Source organism: Macadamia integrifolia, unplaced genomic scaffold, assembly GCF_013358625.1.
Source record: "Macadamia integrifolia cultivar HAES 741 unplaced genomic scaffold, SCU_Mint_v3 scaffold188, whole genome shotgun sequence".
Classification (NCBI taxonomy): domain Eukaryota; kingdom Viridiplantae; phylum Streptophyta; class Magnoliopsida; order Proteales; family Proteaceae; genus Macadamia; species Macadamia integrifolia.
Window position 1 is genome coordinate 292,898 of NW_024868400.1, and position 25,072 is coordinate 317,969.

Here is a 25,072-nt window from a genome sequence, read left to right on the forward strand (position 1 = left end):
GGCGAGTAATGAATAGAAAAGTGCCAAAAAAAAAAAAGGCTTCGTTTGGCTATAAGGAAAATACAGATATTTTTATGAGAAGTAAGTATTTTACAAGCCTCTTTGTAGCGTCAAAGCTTCTTTTGATCATTTGTGCAACCTTGAGGTCGAAGGTTTGAAGCTTGTGTGAGAAGTTGGCTTCTTGATCATTTGTGCAACCCTAAGCTCAAAGGTTCTATGGCTTGTGCGAGAAGTTGCATAAGTTGTTTTAGATGTTTAGTTGTCATGAAAACTAAAATTATATCATAAAATAATTTTTCCCTCGTATTTGAAAATTTATAAAATATTTATTAACTAAATAGCAAGAAAAAAATAAACCCCCCCTTGGAAATGTAACTGCTTAGCAATGAACAGAGATTTAATTCTCGGGAATCCTACGTTGATTGCCTCATATGAGTCTAACTCAACTTAAGTTGATAGTTTTATTCAAGTAAGAGTACAACCATGTCCAAAAACATGAAACTATTTATTCAAAAGTATAGCCAAAGATGGATATCACTTAAAATCCATTTTAAATAATAGAAATAATTATATTTAAGTTCCTTCACTAAGTAATATTTCCTTCACTAAGTAATATTGCATAACGGATCTATCGTCAAGGACAAAATCACGGTAAGAAGACCATAATCTGTAAGAATAGCTTAGTCAGATACCACAACCATAAATTGGATATAGAGTTTTGTAAAATATTTTCTAATATAATTATAAATAAAAATATTATTTTAATACATTTGTAAATAATTTACAAAACTACATTTGAGCTTAGAATTTTGTTAGATAATTCTTTTAAAATTTACCATATTCAAGAAGTGTATTTCATGTTGAATATCTCTTTATTCATGAATGGACATTATGAATCTAACGCATTGAAATATATATATATATATATATATACATACATATAAGGGCATTGTTTTTTTTTTTTGTCCACGAGAGGCCGTTACACCCACACATGTTCAAGACTTCTCAGATATTGGACCAAATTAATTATTAAAGAGAATCTCATTGCTTAACAATTGATAGAAGTCTATTCAAGATTCCCAAGATAATTCAGATCGATACACATACCATAAGAATACTTACATTTATATTTTGAAAACATTTCAATACAACGTGACAACCTTATGAATAGAATACCTAATTTTGTCCCTAATTGCGGACACTTTTAATTATCCCCTAAACCCTATTGAATTTAATCAATTCATGAAAATAAAATGTATCAAAACCCCTTAATACCCTGCACATTAGAAACCAAACTCAGACAAAAAAATCACCAAATCCACGAAAAGCATAAAAGAAGTAAATCTGATTATGGAAACCTAACCCTACAAAAGAAAGGAAGAGGGGAAGTTGAGAGAAAGATGAAAAGAGGGAATTTTTTTTTTTTCTGGAAACATACATCAATGACTAATTTAAGGGAGAAAAATATGCTTTATACAATTTAAAATAGAATCCGATGTTTTTCCACATCTTTGCATCATTACAAAATGACAACTACAAAGAATACAGAAATAGACTAGTGAAACACAAATTGAAATAATTAAAATGGCTAGTTTTATTCTTCAAGACAACAAATATCATATTCACATTAAAGCTATCTATCTTGCCACACATGCCAAATTTTCCTTCTCCAAATGGATCTCCAACAGGTACCACATTAAGCAGCAGACTTTGGTATTTTATACTGTTTCTTCAGGAATTGGGAGGCCTCTGAATCACTCCTGTGGCACAAAATCCTCAAGAGAGTTTGGGTGTCAGCACCCAATTTACTCCCATTACCTTGCACATCTAAACCACTTGCAGATTTCAAGTCATCAATCAGTACCCGAGTCTGCACAAAATAAATAATTCTGCATCAGAACCCCACCACTCTGGATCCATATGAAAAAGAAAATATCAATACGGTAACTTTCAGCACAACTCTGAAACTTTCTCTAGGCATATCTAGAAATAAAGTAGAAAAGAAAGTTGTGCCCTCCCCAACTTGACTAGATTCCAGAATGCCATGGAACAAATCACTTACCACATCCCAATGTGCTACATTGGCATTTATTTTTTTAGGGAAAGGGTTCTCTGAAAGTGAGGCGGATGCAAACCCTCCTCACATAGATATTTTATGTTAATTTTTTAGAGGGGAGAGAAAAAATAATAAAATATTTTGTGAGGTGTTGCTTACACCTCATGTTTAGAGGAACCCTGTTTGCTTGTGCGGTCACTGCACCAGTGTGCAGGCCAATGGGAGGATACACAGAGGCATTTGGTTGGGGGCGGCAATGCGGTCTTTTCGCACCAGCCTGTGTCTGGGCTAGAGACACGCAATTGGGCATGGCTCTTTTGTCCTTTTAATGAATCACAAGTCACCACTTGTACATTGCAAAATCTGCCTTTAAAATAATTGTTACTTTCCACTCGCAAACATTAAACTAATTCTGATTGTAACTCTTGAAAGGAATTTCCCCTCTTACTGGATGGAAGCAAGGGCCAAAACCAGCATAATTCCTCAACATCATTTGGGAAAGGCCAAGCCAATTAGAAGAGTATAAAGAATTAGGACCACACACCTTCCCCCAGGGTTGGGGGTGGAGGGGGGACAGTAGTATGCAGCATCTCTTTGGGTGCAGATCACCAATTAGCATCTTTTTCTGGGCTATCTCCCAACCCCAACGTCCTGTATTTCAAAAGTATTTATGATTTCCAAAGAAACTTATGAGGAAATGGCCCCAATGGGTGTAAGGGCTCCGTGACCCAGCAGGTGAGATCCTTGAGCAGGATCTTGCCGTCTTTCCCAGACAGGGATGGAAACAGAAGAAGCTGAAACATTTGTGGTATGATGTGAAGGGGCTAGTGGGAGTTGCTTTCTCCAAGTGGGCTTTCAACCACATCATTCTAGCTAATGCCACTACAGGTCCATTGTATCAGAAAATGTAGGATGAGATAGGTAGGAGTGGCCCAAGAGTGAAGGAGACCACAGCATATGAGATGTACGATATACCACAAAGAGTTGCAGAAGTATATTGTGGGGTTGAAGCCAATGTGGGAGAACTACAGAGTGACTGTGATGTGTGATGGTTGGATTGGACCCATTGGCCACTAGACAGTCCATCAATTTTAAGGTCTATTGTGATGGTAGGATTGTCTTTTTGAAGTTTGTGGATGCATCCAAGGAGAATAAGGATGAAATATATACAAGTTGTCGAAGGAGGTGGTAAACAATGTGGGGTTGGAGAATGTGGACAGGTTGTCACTGACAACGGGAGCGACTTCAAGAAGGTTGGGGAAAAACTGATGAACAATCCCAGGTACAAACATTTTTAGACTCCATGTGCAGCCCACTGCATCCATCTTATGTTGAAGGAGATGGGGAATCTTAAGCTTGTCAAAGAGGTTGTAGAGAAGGCAAGACAAGTGACATTTGTCTACAATCATGGATTTTCCCAAAAGATGTTGAGGAGCAAGTGTAGTTGGGACTTGATGAGGCCAAGACTGACACATTTTGCCACAAACTACGTCGCTTTGAAGAGCTTTGAGATGAAGAAGGCTGGAATAAGGTCCATGTTTACGACAGAGGATTGGTTTGAGTGGAAAGAATCTACTTCTAGTGGAGGTCGGGCAGCCCAGGCGACCATTTCTAATGACAAGTTCTGGGAATTTCCTAAAGGTCATTATGAACTTAGAGCTGCTCGTCAACACGTTGAGAATGGTGGACTCATAGAAGAACCCAACTTACCACACTTATAGCAGATATCGATATGATGAAGATGCATACTGATGTAGTATACAGCCATACAGGTAGGGTAGTACAAAGTTTCTCTACCATAATCAAGGATCAGTGGGAGAGGCAACTACTGCATGCACTGCATAAGGCTGGTGAGTTTTTACTTAATTCACCTCAATTCAACTTGTTATTTAGTTGTTTATTCACAAGTTTGCAATTTTTTTTTTCCAGCATATTAACTCAATCCCACGTACCAATACAAGCACAAATTTGGGATGAGCCAAGATCTGATACATGCAATTCAAGTAGTGGTGCAGAAGATTGAGCCAAAATTCCAGTGCTCAGGTCATTGCCAATCAATAGGTGAGACTAGTATTTGTTCGGTATTGATGCTAAACTAGTACCAAAAATTGAAATGGATACAGATGAAAGCCTTCGGGATGACACTGAGAGTTTCAGCCAGGCAGCAGCCATTTCAGGTCGGGATAGCACTGCTGCTAGTTGGTCCAATCACTATATTTAGTTATGTATCATCGTTTATCATCACCTAACAATACCCTTTAATGCATAAAACAATTGAAGCCCACCTAAGAAGAGAATCTACTATCTTGGAGAACCAATTTGGTTTTAAGCTAGGTAGATCCACAATAGAAGCTATTTACTTAGTTAGGAGGCTCAGAGAAAGATTTATAGCTTGCAAGAAGGATCTCCATAAGGTCTTTATTAACCTAGAAAAATCATATGACAGAGTCCCTAGAGAGCTAATTTGGCATTTACTAGAGAAGAGAAGGGTATCGAGTAAATATGCTAATATAACTAAAAATAGTTATGAGGACGTGATGACTAATTTGAGAACCGTGGGGTGGGGGAGCAAGGAAATGAATTCTCAATTACAACTGGGGTCTATCAAGGATCAACTTTAAACCCTCATTTGTTTGCAATTATGATGTATGATTTAACCAGGAACATTCAATATGAGGTTTCATGGTGTATGCTCTTTGCTGATGATATTGTTTTGGTGGATGAGACAAACGCTGGGATTGATGCTATGTTGGAGCTATGTAGATCAACCTTAGAATCAAGAGGTTTAAGGATAAGTAGAGCAGAGACAAAGTATACGATGTGTAACTTTAGTCACACTACGATGAATAATGAAATGGTGAAGATTGAGGAGAGAGAGGTACCTCAAAGTGATCATTTTAGGTATCTGGGGTCAACTATAGATCAAGAAGGTGATATAGAGGATGATGTTTCACAAAGTATTAAGGTGGGATGAATGAAGTGGTGTGTTCGGAGTGTTTTTTGACCGGTTATGATGTATGGGGCACGATGGTGGGCTATTAAGAAGATTTCACAGACTCATATAGATAAGCTGTGTAGCAGAGATGAGGATGTTGAGATGGATGTTCGGAAAAACTAGGAAAGAGAAAGGAATGACCATATTAGAGTTTATTTGGAGCTTCCCTGATTCATGATAAGCTCCAAGAAAATTGTTTGAGGTGATATGGTCATGTTCAACGGAGGCCTGGGGATGCACTAGTAAGGATGAGTAATTTGATTCATATTGAAGGAAATATAAGAGCTAGGGCCATGCAAAGATAACTGTAGGAGAAGTAGTGAGGAAAGACTTACATAGTTTAGGTCTTGTCCCAAGTATGACCTCGGATAGATCTATTTGGAGGGCAAGAATTCATGTAGCTGACTCTATTTAGGTGAGATTTTTCTAATTTTTTGCGATGTGTTTCTTTCCTTTTACATTTACTTCTTTTGTTGTCTTTGATCGGATCCATGTAGCCAACCCCATTTAGTTGGAGTAGGGCTGAGTCGCTATCATGGTTCAAGAATTTTTGGAATTTTCGGTCATTTTTTTTCCTACTGAAATGAAGTGACATACGAATTATACTTTTACATTAACTCGGTCGAAATTTCGACATCTTGTTGAAATTTTGGCACCTATTGTATCGTTTCGGAGAAATGGTACCAACTGCCCTTCATAAAAACATGTGACTCGCAAGATGGGGTCGAAATTTCAACCTTATCTTGTTGGTTGTGACTAGTTTAGCCTATATTGCTCTGTAGAAGCTGAAATTGGTCCCCAATCTCAAATTTTTGCCACATCTTCACCTTAAGGACGAGGATCACACTAAATACGAGTGAATGGACTCCCATTGTTGAAGATCTACACAACTACAAGTTGAACAGGTAAACCACTTTCTCCCAAAATTATTCTTTTCTTCAAAAAGTAAGATAAATACATCTTTGTTGGTGATCAATACTGTATTATTCATCCGTTTGGGACAGACATTCTGATCAATACTGTATTATTCATCTATTTGGGACTTGGTATACTTGGGACCTGGGAGTTACATACTATGTGAACTCTACTATGCAGATTCTACTTATTCCATATTTATGTCAATATGTCATAAGTTATGACTTGTGAGTTAATTAATCAACATTATGTTTGATCATGGCATTGGCGCATTATTTACTTGTTTTACTACCATACTTTGTCCTGTACTAGTAAAACAATGTGTAGAATAGGCAATATTACATAACATATACAAAACAATTTGACAGTTGCTTATTTGTCATTTTTGGGCAAAGTCAAGTTCTAGATATGTTTATTTACCTTAAAACAAGATTCCCAACATAATTTGGTTGTTGACCACTGAAACAGCCATTAGAAATATTAAAAAAAAAAAAAAAAAAAAAAATCAACTTACCAAGATCTCGGCAAGATTTTGGTATTTTGTTGGTTTTGAAACCACTGAAACACCGAAACGAAACAAGTTCTTGATTGTTGTTGTTGCTCATATGCAGTTGAATGGTAGGTGCTATATGGAATGGACTCGCCCAACTGGACCATGATAGTAGTTAAAGTGCTCTCCCAGTCCCAAACATGTTCCACCACTGGGTGTGAGCGCAACTAGGGTACATTCTCCCTAATACACTCCAAATGGCGGAATCGATTGGGTGCTAAATGGTAGAAGGGTTTAGTCTATGTGCATTACAACATGAGATTGAGAGAGGAGCACATACACCTTGGCATGGACAACGATACAACCCAAATCGAGCTGAGCGAAATCTTCCAGCTAGAAGAAGATGAGAAGGATACCATTTATGAGTGGGTGAGGGATCAAGATGATCCTGGTTAGATGAGGCTAGGGGTCGCCCCAACACCTAGATTGCTTTAAGTATGGGTGCTGACCTGCTGAAGTTGAGGAGTATATCGCATAGGAGGGCATAGTTCACTCACAGACATGACATTCATTTGAGTCTCAGCTTAGTGGAGATGATGACAAAGTGGGTTGGTCGCTTTCCTCATACAACACACACAACTCTTCCCTTAACTCAAGGCCATAATGATGGATGATGGTGATGGTGATAGATTTGCAACCTTACACAGTTATGCAAGTAGCACGACTAGATGATGCAGATCCTTAGCCAAAGCCGTCAGATTCATAAGGGAGATTCAGTTCGATCATCACAAGCAAGATCACGATCACGATGCACATACTAGTTGGGATGTGTATGGATGTATTGATCTTGTCTAGCACACTGGAAGCCACGAGTTTGGGTGAGTGTAGAGGATTTGGGCATTGGCGTGCACCATCCTTCACAGGACCGAGCCTCGATTAAACATATCATAGTGATAAAGGCTTCAAGAGTGTCAATTCAGTTGCTGGTATAGTGGATATGGTGGCGGACAGTCTTTAAAAGCACCGGTTTTGGAATTTGGAGGGTATGGTGGCTATAAGGGTGGTTATGGTAGATCTTCTAGTTCATTCCCTAGCACTGAGTACGGGGGTGGTTCAGGTCCTGCGTCATCTTTAATTGACCACACCTCGTATTTGGCCCAACTACCTATGCCGGCTCCACCCAATTTCAATCTCAGTGAGCCATTCCCTGGGTTTGGATGCCTCCAATATGCTGATGATGGGGCTTATAGGTGGGCAATAATAGACTTTCAGAACAATTGGGCCCAAAGCATGTCATAAGATACATGTGTTGCATTCTGAGGGGCGGATACGATTTATTCAATCATACACAACTCGTGAAATGGATCGCAAGAAACTCCACGTGCAATTGAGTGGTGACTGGTGAGTGTTAAAGCTTATATTTCCCTAATGTAATATATATTTTGATTGTTTTAATTGCATATTTATATTCCAATAGCTAAATTATATGTAGTCTGAGTGTATATAATTTTCCTGGTGTACAACAACATTCAATGTACGCTAGCAAACTTGGGTCCAAACCATAAGTACCATATTTGGTGGCTTTTTTGGTTAAACTAATTCATGTTTAGGTCAAAAAACCATTTTCTGAGCCTTGAAACCTAGGTTTTGAGTTTGGCCTAGAAAAATACTAGGTTTCAGTTGAAGCCTGGGTCGAAACCAAGATTTTATATAATTATGCTTCTATGCAACATAAAATCCATATAAATGCTATGATATAATTATGCCAGTAATAAGCTAATAGAGAAAACCAACATAAAATAAATGAAGCATTGGATATAATATAAGCATATTCACCAAAAAACAAAACAACAAACATAAATCAATGTAAACTTGTGAAGTGTGAACAAGGCGTGTTGTTTCCGTGGAAAAAAACTATCCCCATGTCAAATACATCCTCTAGAAAGGAAATAACCTTTCAGGGACCCATTAATAATGACAGAATCAAAGCAAGATTTTCTCATAACCCAACCACCTCTAAGGCCCTCAGTTTAATGTAAGCTCTGATCATATCTGTAGCACTATAGTAACAGTTCAGACTGTTCAAGGCACATGGGTCTATCAATTGGTAATTTGTTATTTGGACACTAGGCCACTGATATATCCACAACAGTATAGGCAAAGAGACAATCACTCAGGCATGGAAAATCCACAAAATGTAGTAATATGGGGTTCCCAGCTTACCATAGATGATGGCACCTCAAATTTCTGATGGTGAGGGTTATAAGGGCTCCCTTGGACCATAACAAGATTCTCCATGATCCCCATAATCATTACACCATCCAAAAATATTTCAGAAAATATTTGAAAATAATCTATTGGTATTCCAAATGAACACGAATGATATTTAGTTCAAGATCAATCCATCAGTTCAGTCTTTGCGCTTTAGCCGAATCAAGTGATATAGCAAGTAGATCATCTTGATCAAGCATCCCCTCCTATAACTTATTGTATTAATACTTTCTCAGAAACAATCAGTCTTTTTCTTGCTTGCCATGTCAATGCTACCACCCAAAATAGGAAAAGCTGTGATGAGCCTGGCAAGATTGACTGCCTAAAAACACAGCTTAAAGAGTGTTTACAACCAATAAAGTTAAACGAAGGACAAGAACTACCAAAACGTGTAACAGACAAGCATATCTGGTAGCTTTTCGCAGCTACTGCCATTCTTAAGTAATAAGATGGGAGTATAGAAGCAAACCTCACAACCATGGAACTTTATCACATGCCGAGCACGTGCTACTAAATTTTCAACAGCACCTCGAGGGAGCCCATCCCCACCAGATATAAAGAATTCCTGAAACATAATAACCATAAAAGGTAATGAATATTAGTTATTCTCAAAAATTTCACAGAAAGATGTCACTGTAAAAGTCAACAATTTGCCGGCAAAGAAAAAGGTTGGAAGGGATGGGGACAGGGTTGTTAATAAAATCAAGTCTCAAGTTCATATGATTTCAACTAGGACTGTAAGCAAGCCAAACTACAGGAAGTTTGCTCAGGCTCGTCTCACCTAACATCCAATCAAAAGTATTTATCAGTGGTCCAGGCCCTGAATTATAATAGAATAATCAACAGGGCTTACTATGACCAATGGAAGGTTGAAATTAATTTCTTTGCAGGCCTAAAGCAAGCAAACAAGAAAAATAAACATCTGCACTCAGTTTTGATAAAAAAAAGGTAAACAGATTTCCTGCTTTCCAAAGTAGACTGGTAAGATACGTGAAAGCATGGGTCAGAAAAGAATTTTACAAAGACTACACAAAAACGTTCAAATAGTACGTGTTTATGTCCATCATAGTGCAACATAATGTCAAATCTCTGGCAAGCTAAGCAAGCTTGGCTCCTCGGTAAACCTGGTTTAAATGAAAAGTTGGTGCTCCCATACTATGTAAAATAAGTATGCAACAGATGTAATATCTTATAATAGTTTCTATGAGACAATAGGAAACAGGCGATTCCATAGGGGATTACTCATAAATTCAGACAATTATAGACTCCTAGAAATTCAATAATGAGAGTAACTCTAACAAACTTCATAGGCTTTTTTGTTAGTTACTAGAAAATTGTATTAATTTTGTTTTCTGTGGAAGACAGGTTCTTCAATAGCAACAACAATAAGAAGTTTAATAGAAAGAAAAGGTTTTATGGTCGGGATGAACAGGCATTACTTTTGCCAGATGGAAGGCTGATGTAGCCATTCCGACAATTGGAAATCTAGGCAATGATTTGGGTTGGCCACATGTCAAAATTTTCATGCTCAAAAGTGACCATTAGCCCTCCCATGTAATGGAATATATTGTCATTTTTGTCTATATGCCCCTTCATAATCCTGGATTTTCAATGCTATGTTCTATGTGGCCAACTCTGTTCAGGACAAAACTTGACATGTGAGCAGGTGCCCTTGGGGTCCCACCTGTGACATGTGAACAGGTGCCCTTGGGCTCCCACCTGCCCACAAATTCTATTTCCATCCATCCTGCCTCGTAGCAGAACAAGATTTCCATCCGTAGTTTCATCTAGGTATACCTTTCAATAGAACCTTCCCCCTTAATAGAATATGTGCTAGAGTAACAAATACTACATGTGTATTGAAGACAGAAATCCAACCTTGGGGAAGTGATTTATAAGAAAGTCTAAAAGGTGGTTTTCTGGCCGATGAGAACAACCGCCATGAAAGGGATCAAGGAGGTGCACAGACGGCCTAAGGGCCAACAAAGAATCATGTGGTGCCTTGGTGGGAGATATCCACTGGAGAAGGTGGGAACGCTATATAGAACAGTTGTGAGGACGGAGATGCAATGAGTAGCGGAATAAGGTGAGAGAACGAGAGTGGTAGACCACAGGCCAACAATGAATAAAAGTCGTTCTTTGGTGGGACACACACGAGACTGCAGGGAATGCTGTGTTAAACAACAATTGAATTGACAAATTGCAATAGAGGAAACACACACACAAACCATGGTTTCAAACCCCAAACAGTGTTTTTTTAATATAATTTTTTGTGTACATCCTATTTTTTTGATATTTCTAACCTATTACATGAATTAGTTCAAGAAAAAAAAAAAAAAAAAAACACCTAAAATGTTATTTGTGGTGTTGACCCAAGTTTCCTAGTGTACTTTGAGTGAAACTGTACAAATTCTGTCCCTAACACAATTCTATTCCCACCAACTAGATGCCACTTTAGTCTAGCGGTCCACCTCCCCGCGCCCCCCCCCCCCCCCCCAAAAAAAATTTTCTTATGACATAATTGCATTCTGATTTTTTTTTGTCAGCTGTAAGAGGTCTCCCATGAAGCCATGCAATGTCCCCAGCTCTCTCAGGTCTCAGCCATTATCAAATACTAGGACCAACTACCAACATTGTTCCAACAAAAAAAAGAACGATTATTAACATGCGCACATCAAATATGGCTCCTAACAACAACTAAAGCTTATTATAAATTCTCCCCCTAAGTATGAGATTTTTTTCCTATTTAAAAAATATTTTTAAATCATCATAGTAATAATTATTTAATTAATAAAAAACATTTAATTAAAAAGCATCACATTACTAATCAATTTCGATTGTAAATGGACTTCTAATACCTTCAATAATTCTCTTGAATTTTAAAACATAACAGAATAATTTTCATATAATTTTCAAAACATTTCAGAAAAAATGTAACTAATTTTCCAAAAAAAAAAAAAAAAAATCAACATTGTCACGTTGTAGATCGGACAAGGTGTCCAAAATATGTTAGATTGGACACCAAACATTAAATATGAACCGTATATTTTTTTTTTCAAATATATGTTGTAGGAAAATGTATTTTTTTAAACAGAAAATTTAAAAAGTTTTCGACACCATGAATGTGTAGATCGGGCCATTCTATTTAACATATAAAAAACTTGAAAATATTCTACTCTGTATACAACTGCATTGTACAAAAAAAAAAAAAAAAAAAAAAAAAAAAAAAAAAAAAAAAAAAAAAGAAAGAAAAAAAGAAGAAGAAGAAGAAGAATTTTGGTGAAAATTGGGGTTCACCTTTTTGCTCCAAGAACAAATCTCCTTTGGTTGGGTAAAATATGCGACTAGAATAAAAAAATTTATATTCTTCAACTGAAACAAGTTGAAACCAGGGACTTTTATAATGTACTACACAGTTTCGTCTCGGGTCGGCTTGATACCATTGAAGTGGTCAAGATTTCGAACCATGGCAGAAGGTAGAAAGAGGGTGTTTTGGTTCATAGATGGAATGTGAGGCTGTGTCACACTTCTAGAAATGATCGTGTTGTGAATTGAGATGCTGATGACCCTCACTATGAGAAGAGGCACAACAAACCTGAGGTGGGAACCCATGGATAGTTGTGAGGATGGAGATAAAATGAGTAGCGGAATAAAGTGAGAGATCGAGAGTGGTAAACGGCGGGCCAAAAATGCATAAATGTGGTTCTTTTGTGGGACATATCCACTAGAGACTACAGGGAATGCTGTGTAAAACAACAATTCAATTGACAGAAGTGCGATGAGGAGTACCGCAATAGAGAAACACAAACACAAAGTATGTACTACATAGAAGGTAGAAAGAGGAAGTTCTAGTTGATAGATGGAACGTCAGGCTGCCTTGCCCTTTTAGAGATAATCTTATTGTGAACTATGATGCAGATGACCCTCATTATGAGAAGAGGCACAACAAACCGGAGGTGGGAAATAGGAAACATGTCACATCTCCTTCATACAGTCCACAAGAGTCCAGTTTCTCAAAGAGTGAACTATCCACTTAAGTGCAACCCTGGTTGCAAGTGGATGAGTGCAATAGTTGACCATCAACGGAATAGAATGATGTAACAAATCCTTATGAGGAAGGAATTGGCATACAGGCACTGATATCAAAAGTCTCTAAGTGTGCCAGAGTGCTGTAGCAAACATCTGATTGTTCTTGTATGGGAAAGAGTCCAATATGCAGAACTGGATACTCGTGGTGCTGCCGAAAAGATTCTGACTCATCTACGCCACTGGACTTTGGAACCACATACCTCTCTTTGGCCTCCATACCAAAGAACCACAGACCAACCAAAGAAAAAAAAAACAAAAATAATGAGCTTCTAGCTTTGAGCTAGGGCTCCCTCCACCTGTGACATTGATTGGAGCTCCAAAGTGTGGCACCAGGAAGAGTACTCCCCCTTGCTGATAAGTGGAGTAGAAAATTGATATCTTCATTCTTTGGGGTATTAAGGTCATTGTATTCTGGAAGAAGTGTTGAACCATTGAGATGTTTTGCTTTAATTTTCACTACCTAAAATACAAAATTCAGCCTTCTCCTTTTGATTAACTAAGATTGTCCAACAAGATCCTTGTCCATCCAAGAAAAGCTCTTGAGCTACGTTAGTAATGGATCTCAAATGCAAGCAACCCAATGATCAAATTTGTGATTAGATCTGAGATTTGCATCGTTAAGGGAGAAAAATCAAATCGATGGAATGGGAGAGGGAGAGAGAAGAGAGAACAGGAGAACAGGAGAAAAGAAGAAATCAGGTATGGGATACTAATCCCATATGCACTGCTCAACATCTCCAAACTCTAAAAAAGCTCATTCTTAACTCAAATCTTCTCTAATTGATGGGGGTATATTACATACATAAAGACCCTCTAAAATTTATATTGGCTCATAAAAGGACACCGAATATCACACACACACACAATAAAGTAATAACCTAAAAAATAAACTCTACCTATAAGTATTCTTATCTAACTCAAAAGATTTAATTACTGATCCCGTGTACTAACTTTATCCCACTGTTACGGGCTTATAATTAGGCCTATTACAATGAAACCCAAAATAAATAAATAAATAGATAAAAGAAAAGAAAAGGCCCAGTGGATAATATCTACCAAAAGGTCAATTTCATTGGAAGGCCATCAGCACCTCATGGACCTTTCAAGCTTGTGTATAGGCCTCCATATGGGATTAACGTCAAATGCAACTCCATCATGTAGTCTTTCTCGGTTCACCAACAGATACTTACCAAACCTTTGAATTGCTTCCTATGGCTCATGTCTGGGTACTCTTCATCCAACTTCTTCATGTATCATGACTATTTTCCTCTAAAAGATCATATAGCCTCACATAAATTATCCAATATACTAACTTTGAAAACATAAATTAGTGATGATGTAATCAATATATAAAATTTTAGGCATGCTATATGAAATAAGTACATTCATTTAAAAGCATTCTCAGTAGCCCATCAACAGTACAAACTAATACAGATTGAAAATTCAAGAACAGCAAGGTTCAGATACCTTAAGGATATCTAGATCTTCTTCCATAAACTTAGCATCACTGGGGAAAAACACACGGGATGGACCTCCATCTAGAATCACCCGGAGTAAGCCATCCTGACAAGGGATACCATATACTTATAATCATATATTCTCAAAACAAAGTGAAACTCGCTGAAAGCAATAAGAGTAAAGCACAAACCAGGGAAGCTTGAAGGAGTGCTGTCACAATGCGATCTCTAAGTGGCTCTACAATAACATCACAGAGTTGATTTAATACCTGCGGCATAAAATGATAAGAGTTGTGTCACAACACCTAACAAATGCACTAGAAAATTAAACATCTTTTTAAATGCATGACTTAGTTGTGACTTGTGAGAGAAACTGTAATGCCCCAAAGGTTGGAACCTTACGATATTTTTAACTTAGCCTCTTTAAATATTTGTTTTGCCACATAAATTAATAACTTATGTGTTAGCCTAGTGGTTGTGACTTAAGTTGGTGAAAGATAATCTTATAAGTCTTAAAAAATGGCGATGAAGCTGATTTATTAACTATTTGAGCTTCTTTTAGTAAAAATAAGATTTATTAACTATTTGAGCTTATTTTAGTAAAAATAAGCTTTGGGATGGGTTATATATGTGGTGGGCAGTTAGTTTCAAGGTTTTTTATTTTTATTTTTATTTTTTGGGCCTATAATATGGGTATCGGCTATGAATACGAAATTAGTCAAGTAAAAATCTTTATTTCTTTATTTTACATGTTATTAAGTGTTTTAGTTGGACTAGATTAGGAATCTATAAGTCCAATCCTGTTTTGAGTTTATTTCATTTTGTTATTGCAGTTTCCTAGTCAATTTAGGTGTCCTATTGCTTAAGGATTGTGTAAGGCCGTTCTTTTTTAGTCGCTAAGTCTATTTTTGAGTCTTCTATATAAGTTTGTAAGGGGGTAAAGCATTGTATACGAATTTTATTAGTGAAGATTATTGTTGTTGCTGACCCTCTTCATGTGTGAAGACTTCCTTGTGTTTGGTCAAGGTGACAAAATCGATATTTGATCCGATTGATTAATCTTCTCTATAAGCTACTATGTTCTCTCATTACTATTGCTAGTACTTCGCTCTATTCAATTTCTGATTTCTGTCATCAACAAGTATAGTTCTTTAAGTTCTTCACTTAAGATTCCATTTTTTTTATTTACCCAAAAAAAAAAAAAAAGATTCCATTTCTAGAAGGTTGGATATAGTGTTTTTCTAGATCAAGCAATTTCAGCCATCCAATCGATCTGAAATTTTGAACACATGTTCATCATCCTTAAACTGGAACTTGATTCAAATCTGAGAAAACTGATAGTATTTGTGAGATATTTTATTATTTCCAATTCTACCCTTGCCTATTAATGAAATCTGTACAAATTTTAGATCCGAATCTATATTTCTTTAGTTAGTTTTAATCTAACCATCAGATTGTGATGATATTTTGAGAGTTAGTAAAGCTTCCCTAGGGGAGGTTACAATATGAATTTAAGTAGCATCTGACCATCGGATTGACTGTAATTTCAGATTTACTGAAATCTGAAAATTTCATCCTAAGCTAGAATTTTTCTAAGTACTCTTTCATCACTCAACCAATCATTCTCATATTTTAAAGTGTGATAATCCGTTTTTGGAGGATTTATTCATAGAGTTTGACCTCTGTTTGAGATGGTTGACTTTTATGGAAAATGGGGTATTAACTTAGTTTTGAATTACGGACTTAATGGGGGAGATGTAACTATTTGCAGGTGGTGATTGACTTGAGCATTCACAGCTCAGAGAGTGGAAATAGGAGACATGTAGGCTGAACTAAGTGGATTATAGTGGGATTACACCACATGTGTGTAGTTTGATTATATGATGTGATGTTTGCTTGTATTGTTAAGATGTGCTGACCTATGCTTATTTGAATTGTGTTTATGTGACATGAGTTTATGGAGGTGATTGATATTGATGGAGATGAATATTATTGTATGATGTGTATTGATGTTGATTCTTAATTGGAGATTTTACCCATGTTTTCACATTTGTGAGTTTTTATAGAAAGTGATTTTGTGTAAAGGTGCTCTTGAATAAAGGTGATTTTGTTAAGGTGAAAAGAAAAGGTGTTAACGATAAATAGATTGTAATTGCCACCCGAGAAGAAGTGATCTGTGGAGCCAGGGGAATTGGAGATCTGGATACCCGTTGTACACAAGTGAGTGTCACTGTGTACGAGGAGATGAAAAGGCGGCTTATAGCTATAGGTGATTGGCTGACATCTCTCACGATGTATGGGCAATGGCAGGTTGTTTCCCTCAGTGCTGGCTAAAAAAAATTAGAAAGGAGGTGATTTTTAAATGACAATGTTTTTATTGAAGGTGCTATTTAAGGAAAACAAAAAGTGTATTTTAAACCGTTGTTTTTGTTTGATTGTGTTTTGTGTTGTGCTCTTACTATTTTCTTTATTACTGGGTTGTTGAGTTGTGCTCTTACTATTTTCTTTCTTACTGGGTTGCTGAGCTCAACCCATTATTTTAACAACACATATGATTGAGATGTAGGTATGCTTAGAGTCGAGTTCGAGGGTGACTCAAGGTTTTCTTTATTAGTTGTTATTTCTATTTCTTAGATGGATGTAGTATGAATAAATTTGAAATGTAAACTCTGATAATTGGTTTTGAAGTTTAACTGGGACATATCTTAGATTGCCACCAGTAGTAGTTATTTGAGATTTATAACAACAGTTGGTTAATTTTGTTGAGACTTGAATTTGATGAGTTTTATTATGCATGATTTTTTTAGTGTTATCAATCATTTGATCAGCGCCTGTGAGGGCAGTACCCTCACTTGACATCTGGGTTTGGGTCGTGATAGAAACGTTAACGGGCAACCAGCCAACCATTTGATTGGACGTGATAGATCTAGGGCAAAAGTGGACCTGAGTAGGTGATCATAGAGAATACGTTTGTAGCATTTTGTTGGATGGCCACTGAAGCATGGCAATAGTTCCAAACATGTTCATGAAAGAATTTCTCAACCTAAAGAATACCCAAACTGGGAATCATTGAACAGTAGTAGGAACTGGTTCCCCTGTATTTGCATGCATACCATGTGTAGTTCTGCATTTCAGTATATATTAAAGCAGCAGCCAGCATGCAAAGTAATAGTCTTACTGAGATGAAAACTTACCACATCAAGTGGTTCAATCAGTGATTCCAACCTAGACTGGGAAACACTAGGTTTGTATAGGTTGTCAATAAATTGCTCCCGAAAATCCCAAAAGATAACTTTAGTTCCTGCAAAGATTACCAAAGCAGATTGGTGCATAATGATAAAATTCTGTTTGTTAGAAAAGGCACAACAATATTTACCTGTAAACTCACAAATTCTGTCAATAGCAGCATTAATATCTTTCCTACTCCCATCAAATGCATCCTTCTGGACAGAACTTCGCATTTTATCATCTACAGACCCCTCTATAAATAAAATGCCAAGCAGATCACACAGTTAAAGATGGTTATTCTTTTTAATGGATGACGTGGCAAGTTGCTAACCTTTTAAGTTGAAAATACAGAAAAAGATGAATTGTAGGAATAATAATCATGTAGAAGTAAAGTAACTCAGATAAGACTCAAATTTCAACATTCAAACCTAACAATTTTCAAAAGTAAAAGTAAAGGTATTTGGATAAAATTGGTCAAATAAAACCCAAAATGGAACTAGTATTTGATGAATATTCGACAGTTATATTAATGTCGTTGTCATCATCATGACCATCATCTTATCGCGTTAGGTTATTGAATGCGGCACTTGTCTTACATCAACATGACTAAGGTTTTTCGGTTCCCTTGATACATTATGCAGGATACATTTCATGGAAAAAGAGAAGAAAAAGATAAATTTATCAGTTCCAAATACAGTTTCTTACCAACCCTAACCCAAGCATCAGGTAGGTGACTAACTTTTGTGAATAGGGTTAATGCACACAATGTTGTAAATTTTGACAAAGTCTGATGCAGCTAAGTCACTTAATGGGCTTATTTTATTGCAAATAAGCCTTGGGTTGAGTTATGTATGAGTTAAACCTTTGATCCCATGGGTTTTCTTTGTAATGGGCCACTTTAATGGGCTAAAATATGGGCAGAAAGTAGGAATACGGGATTTAATTCATTAGTTTAGTTAGAGTCCTATTTCGAGTCTATTTCCTATGTTATTTCAATTTCCTAGTCAGTTTAGGTTTCCCAATTAGTCAAGGATTGGGTTAGGCCTTTCCTTTTTAGTGTTGGAGTCAGTTCTGAGTCTTCTATTTAAGTCTGTAAGGGGCTACAACATTGAACACGAATTTATAAATTCAAAAAAAGATGGCTTATGCTGTTGTGCTCTGGGATGAAGTTGGGTGAGATTCCCATTCACTAGTTCTTCTTCCCCCTTCTCAACCCTCCATACAATTCTTTCTTTTCTAATTTTTCTTTTATTTGTTTGCTGTGAGAGAGTGTTTGAGAGCTAGAACCAAGCCTATTGGAGGACATCTTAACAATTCAGCCAGAATTTCAGATCCTGCATGGGATTGGAATCACTCATGATTCTAGTTCTAAATTATTTGGTATCAGAGCCTATCCAAACCAAGGACAGAGCCACGTGAATTTCGTGAGAAACTTTCTTCATACATCTTCTTTGAATGGGTAAAAGAATTGTACGACTACTTAGATTCCTACAACCTGATAGAGGCACAACGACTTCAATATGTTTGCTCTCAAATGAGTGATTGTGTTCAAATACAATGGAAAGTCCGTGAAAGACAACTTTAAGCTCAAGGGCGTTAGCCTAGAACTTGGGACGAGATAGAGTATAAGTTGGCAGGCATGTACTTATCTAAACGTGAACGAAGTATGTACTTCCTTCCACCAAAGTTCCCTCCAATTACACCCCAAAAGCCACCCATAGGTGACAAGAGCATGAAAGAATTGTTTGACCACATGGCCATTATGTTACAACAAATTGTAAAGGAGCAACAAGAGAAGACACCTCCAACCAATGAACTAGAGTCAAAAGTTAAGGTTAGTGTTGAAGAAATTCCTGCAATTCCTATTATCAAGGAAGAGCTAGTCATTGATGTTCCCATCAACGAGACTCATGTGAAAGAATTCGAAAGCAACAAGGTTGCCACAATGGACAATGAGGTTGAGACTGAGGAACTTGACACTACAATAACTGTGATGATAGTGAACAACCAAGAGGAAGATCCTATGGAGCTTGAGATTGAAATTGTGGAGGTCAAGACCACAATGGTTGAAGGCATTCATGTGGATGATCCCATGGATACATCTGAGGTTGTTGAAGTTGAGCATGTGTAGTTCGTCATCCCATTAAAGTATCTTGAAGATCGAACTCCTCACATTCTAGACTACATCCTTATAATAAAAAAGCTACTTGAATTTTTCTAAAGCTTGAAGAGGGACATGCACCATGCTATAATCACTGTCACACTCATAAAAATTCGAGGACGATTTTTTTCTAAAAAAGGGCGAATTGATGCAAGTAAGTCACTTAATGAGCTTATTTTATTGCAAATAAGCCTTGGGTTGAGTTATGTATGTGTTGGGCCTTTGATCCTATGGGTTTTCTTAGTAATGGACCACTTTAATGAGCCTAAAATATGAGTAGAAAATAGGAAAACGGGATTTAATTCATTAGTTTAGTTAGAGTCTTGTTTTGAGTCTATTTCCTTTGTTATTTCAATTTCCTAGTCAGTTTAGGTTTCCGAATTAATTAATGATTGGATTAGGCCATTCTTTTTTAATGTTGGAGTCAATTTTGAGTCTTCTATATAAGTTCTTAAGGGGCTACAACATTGAACATGAATTTATGAATTAAAAAAAAGATAGCTTATGCTATTGTGCTGTGGGATGCAGTTGGGTGAGATGCCCTAGGTGAGATGCCCATTCACTAGTCCTTCTTCCCCCTTGTCAACCCTCCATAGAATTCTCTTTCTTTTCTCATTTTCCTTTTATTTGTTTGTTGTGAGAGAGTGTTTGAGAACTAGAACCAAGCCTATTGGAGGACATCTTCTCTATTCGGCCAGAATTTCAGATCCTGATTGGGATTAGGATCACTTGTGATTCTAGTTCGACATTAAAGTCCTTTGTTGGAAAGGTTTAGTAACACTACAATTCATATTTCGCGTCTAATAGTGATACCAATGAACTCGGCTAATAAAATAATTTCAAAAAGAGAGCAATGTAATTGCTACGTAAGGTAGGGCCACAAGCCTTGACTGGACAAGACTAGTGTCCATGGATATAAGCGAAGTATTACTATAACAGATAATAAAAAGAATGAAAAGTAAAACCCTTTTCAGTTTCAGGAATATACTGGTGCTAAAATTGTCACGAGGCCTTTTCTTTGTCCACCTCTCCCAAATGCTATCTTCCAGTCTATTAAGTTGACTGATTGCATACTGTTAAACAGCACAAAGTTCTAGATTAGAATCATTGAATACTAAAAGAATAATCAGCACCAGTCAAACATCTATAGATCTAAGAATGTAAAAAACAGACGTATTTATTACAGAACAATATCTCATGTTCTCCCAAAGCAGAAGATATTGCCAAAGGTACAAGTCTAAACCCATAAGCTATATATTAAGCACATTTCTAACAGGATGCTTACAAATGTAAAGATCAATAAGATTCAAACTGGCATAGATCCTTCCAACAGAAGGCCATCTAGTTATTCCCCTCAGCCCCCCCCTTCTCTTTATGTGGTAATTCAGTAGATAATTTCTTCAATGAAAGAAAGAAACAGAATAATGTCCATATCAGGGAATAGTTAATGAATATCATATTATAAATCACAAAGTATATCTATGAAAAAAAGCTATTAACATAAAAGGAGTTAATAAAGAGAAGATTGCACATAAACTCCAAGAGGATTTTTGTTTTTCGTTCATTTTTTGGGGATAAGATAACTGAATTTATAGAGGATTTCAAATTTGAAGAATGAATGATGGTTTTAATGCAGAAGGCCATGAATCGTGATTATGTGCAACAACAAAGTAACTAGAAAAAGAATAAAATAATACAGGAGTAAAAACTAAATAAATAAATAAAGATGTACATTTAGTATGCTTAAGAAATAATAAAACCTTGACCAGATGCAAAAGTAAGCTACAACCCAAAACAACTATGTTAATGGGTTTACCCCCATTAACACCCCTCCAAGAAAAAAAAGAGAAATTAGCTAAGCCTAAACCCAACTAATTAGAGTCCGCTATACCAATCACTTTTCTCCATTCCACTCTTTTTAAGGCCAAGAAAATAGTTGTATTAAAAGAAAGAAAAGAAAAATGATAGATTTCTATTTCCTATATGGAGATATAACCCAGTTGTAGAAAAAATAACAAAAGTAGAGTCAACTCACATATAGAGTATTCAATAGAACACAAAGTTTCGGAGTTGATAACACATTAATTTGACTAGACCTCCTCACGTCAGGCAACCTAGGATCAATTACATCCTTCTTTACAAAAGCTTTAATTCCACTTTCTCTCTTGTATCGCGTGAGAACAGGAACAGGTGGAATCAGATCTTCTTTGCTAACTGCAAGGCCCAAATTACATTTTATAGAACAACTTGGAGAAATTCATAGAGAAATACAATAGAGACCTATGCCTTCAGGAATTTATATATGGCAATATGCATGCATATGAATGAACAAGAAGGACAAATTCTTGGGGTTAAACTGATAAGAAAGCATATGAGGAAAAATCATCACAAGAAACAACTACTCACTTTGCAAACATATAAGGAATTCTACTCCTTACTAAATGCATGGATGCCGTAGCAGTTAGGAGCAACAATTGAAAGTTCAACTGGTGAGGCGATTTCGAATGCTGAGGAAACAGAAATATTTTGACTATTTCAACAGGCTTTGCTCATTATTTCAGCAATTTCACCACTTTTGGCAGATTTTGACCCCCAGAGAAAGAAATATTTTGCCAATATCAACAGATTTTGCTTGAAATTTCAAATATTGGAACTTAGGAGGGGCATCCCTATCGATTAGCAATATGTAGGCTTTTACATGTTACTTGATTCAAAGAGATCTACCACAACCCCTCAAATAGACTACAATATTATGGGCAAATATTTTAACATCGTATCGTATGAGATGATAATTACTGATAAGTGTCGTATCTTTAAGGTACTGATACAATACGTAGTCCACTACAATACTTACTATTAAAAAGAGAAAACAATTAAGGAGATTTTAAAAAAAGAGAAGAATAAAGAGAAAAAGGCTGCAAGATGAGAGAAGTAAATAAACAAGAAAAAGGGAATATTAAGATGCAAGGAACACAAATATGAAAGAACTGAGAAACAATAAGGAAGAAAGAGAAACAAGGCATAGAAAATAACAAATCCTGGATGTTTAGCCTTTTCCCATTAGAGAAGCAAAGTGGGACATTGCCAGAACTTTCTAAGGTTAATAGAAGCAAGAACAGGCAATCAAAATGAACCCCCAATCTAGTTCTTTTGTTCCTCTTGGCTTGCGGCCTTGGTGCTTAGATTAGACCCCCCCCCACCTTTTTTTCTCTTCCCGACTGCCTTGCTGTTCAGGCTTGGCTTGTTTCCTTTGGGCTACTCCCCCCCCCCCCCCCCCCGCCCCAAAAAATAAAATAAAAAAGGAACCATCAAAATGGCCAAAATACTGCAGAATGTAAACTGATCACTTAAAAAGCAACCTTGAAGCACATAATGTAAAACAATATGACTTCGATCACTTCATGAATCACAACACAAATTTGTTTATAGATTCATGGTTATGATGCTTTTGTGCAGGCATGAATGCAAGAATTCATGATTAGAAAATTATGCACAGCTTAAAAGAAAGCTAATTATATACTTCTATAGCATGTAAAAAAATTAAGCCATTTATTTTAGTCAGACTCACCCAACTTATCGGTGACATGATTTACGTAAACTTGAAATGCATTGTCGATTCCACGAAACAGGCAGCTCAGTTCCCCATACCTCATTGGAACTTTAAGAGCAAAAAATTGATCAACTGTCTGCAAGGAAAGTGTAGAAGGCATTAGTACATTCCTCTAATTGTATGTATGCTTATATTGGTGAAAGCATAAATTAAGACGTAATCATGGATCCTGACCAAAAAGGAAAGAGGAGAAAAAAAAGAAAAGAAGGAAGAACCAAAACATGATCACAACTGGTACAAACCAATCTGACACAAAAGGGAAATTGTTAAGCCAAATTTCACCCTTGGTGTCTACCTAGGCAAGAAGGTCGAGCAAATTAAATGTCAGTGTTCAATGTGGCTCATGCTGTAAAAATCATACTAACGAAAGCAGAAGCATTGCTGTCGGACGTGAATATGGATTGATTATGGACATAAGCTGTCTGAGACAGAAGGGTTTCAAAAGGAAGGGACCTTATTACACAAAACAGGTATTTTACATGGATAGTTGTCAAGGCGTAGCCTAGGCGGGCACCTTTGGACGCCTAGTTGGTGTCGTCTTGTGTCTGCACCCCCCTCCAATTCCTTGGGTCACCTAGACGCTGTGGCAACTAATTTTAAATTGGGAAAATGAATGCTCCCTGGTCGCGTGACCCCTGTGCGCAGACACAGAGGGCAGTGAAATGACACCCCCAGCACTGTGAAATCCAAAAAACCCCACCCCTATTGATGCCCATGTGTGCCTCTACTCATTGGTCCTTGTGTTAGCGCAGGGGCCACATGCTCCTTTCCCCTTCTGAATTTTATTAGCAGAAAAAATATATGCTCGATTAAAAAAAATTAAGAAGAGAATCAGAAAATCCAAACAGAATGTAATGTGTGTAACAAGATTCTGAAAGGCAATACCTTCCGGTAAAACAATATAAGAAATAGCTGCATCCCTACACAACAAGCAAAGGCACACAAAACCCCCAAAAGTGTGCTGAGACAAGTACAAACTAAAAAACAACCAACATGCAAGGACAGCCCCATGAAAATGACACCAAAATAAGAGAGGATGACCCTCAACCAAAAATAACTCCATAAAGAAGCAACAGGACGCAACAGCACAACCCCAAGGCCTCTCACTCTTCTCCATCCACCATATATACAAATAAAACCCCTTGGTTGCAAGGTTCGAAATCTCGTTTCGTTTCGTTTCGGTGGGTTCAAAAACAGCAGTTTCGTTTCGTTTCGTTTCGGCGAAATTTTCGCCGAAATGGTGTATTTTTTTTGTTTGTTTTGGTTGACTATTTTGGTGGTCGAACGGCCATAATTTGACCAGAAACTTGGTGAGTAACTTATTTTAAGGTTAATAAACATGCTTAGAACATAAAAATGCAAAAATGTTAGGACATGACATTGTTTTAGAGTTGCACCTTTGTTTGGCAGCAACCGTCGAACTGTTCTGAAAATTTTACCAAGTTTTGGAGAAAGAACTTAACCTTTCCTAAGCTTTAAATGTATAGATCTTGTAGGAATCCAATGGAAGTTAAAATGTGTGATGATGTGGCTAATTAGAGGTTTGTTGGAGACTTGGAGTGTTTTTCCTTCAAAATATGCAAATGGAACCGAAACCACCGAGATAGGCGAGACAGAGTCGAAATTTCGACCAAGATATGATATATATAACACATAGAATGTACCGAGGTGACCGAGATACCGAAACGAGACCGAAATTTCGACCAAAATTTTGTACAAATGTTATTTCGGGCCTTGTTTCGTTTCGGCAAAAAAAAAAAAACCGAAAATTCCAAAATTTCACCGAAATATCGGCAAAAT

At 36.9% G+C, this 25,072-nt stretch overlaps 1 protein-coding gene across 1 annotated transcript in view; it reads right to left on the bottom strand.

Annotated features, from left to right (window-relative positions):
* Positions 1-1,450: 1,450 nt before the first annotated feature.
* LOC122065104 (protein unc-13 homolog) overlaps positions 1,451-25,072 on the bottom strand; it is a 100,247-nt gene continuing 76,625 nt past the window's right edge. The window contains exons 19-27 of the mRNA XM_042628908.1: positions 23,231-23,348; positions 21,698-21,876; positions 20,651-20,735; positions 17,650-17,754; positions 17,468-17,574; positions 14,465-14,542; positions 14,284-14,379; positions 9,197-9,292; positions 1,451-1,870 (exon numbers count right to left, since the gene is read on the bottom strand). Coding sequence (XP_042484842.1) covers positions 1,697-1,870; positions 9,197-9,292; positions 14,284-14,379; positions 14,465-14,542; positions 17,468-17,574; positions 17,650-17,754; positions 20,651-20,735; positions 21,698-21,876; positions 23,231-23,348 — 1,038 coding nt within the window. The 3' untranslated portion in view covers positions 1,451-1,696. The remainder of the gene's footprint in view (positions 1,871-9,196; positions 9,293-14,283; positions 14,380-14,464; positions 14,543-17,467; positions 17,575-17,649; positions 17,755-20,650; positions 20,736-21,697; positions 21,877-23,230; positions 23,349-25,072) is intronic.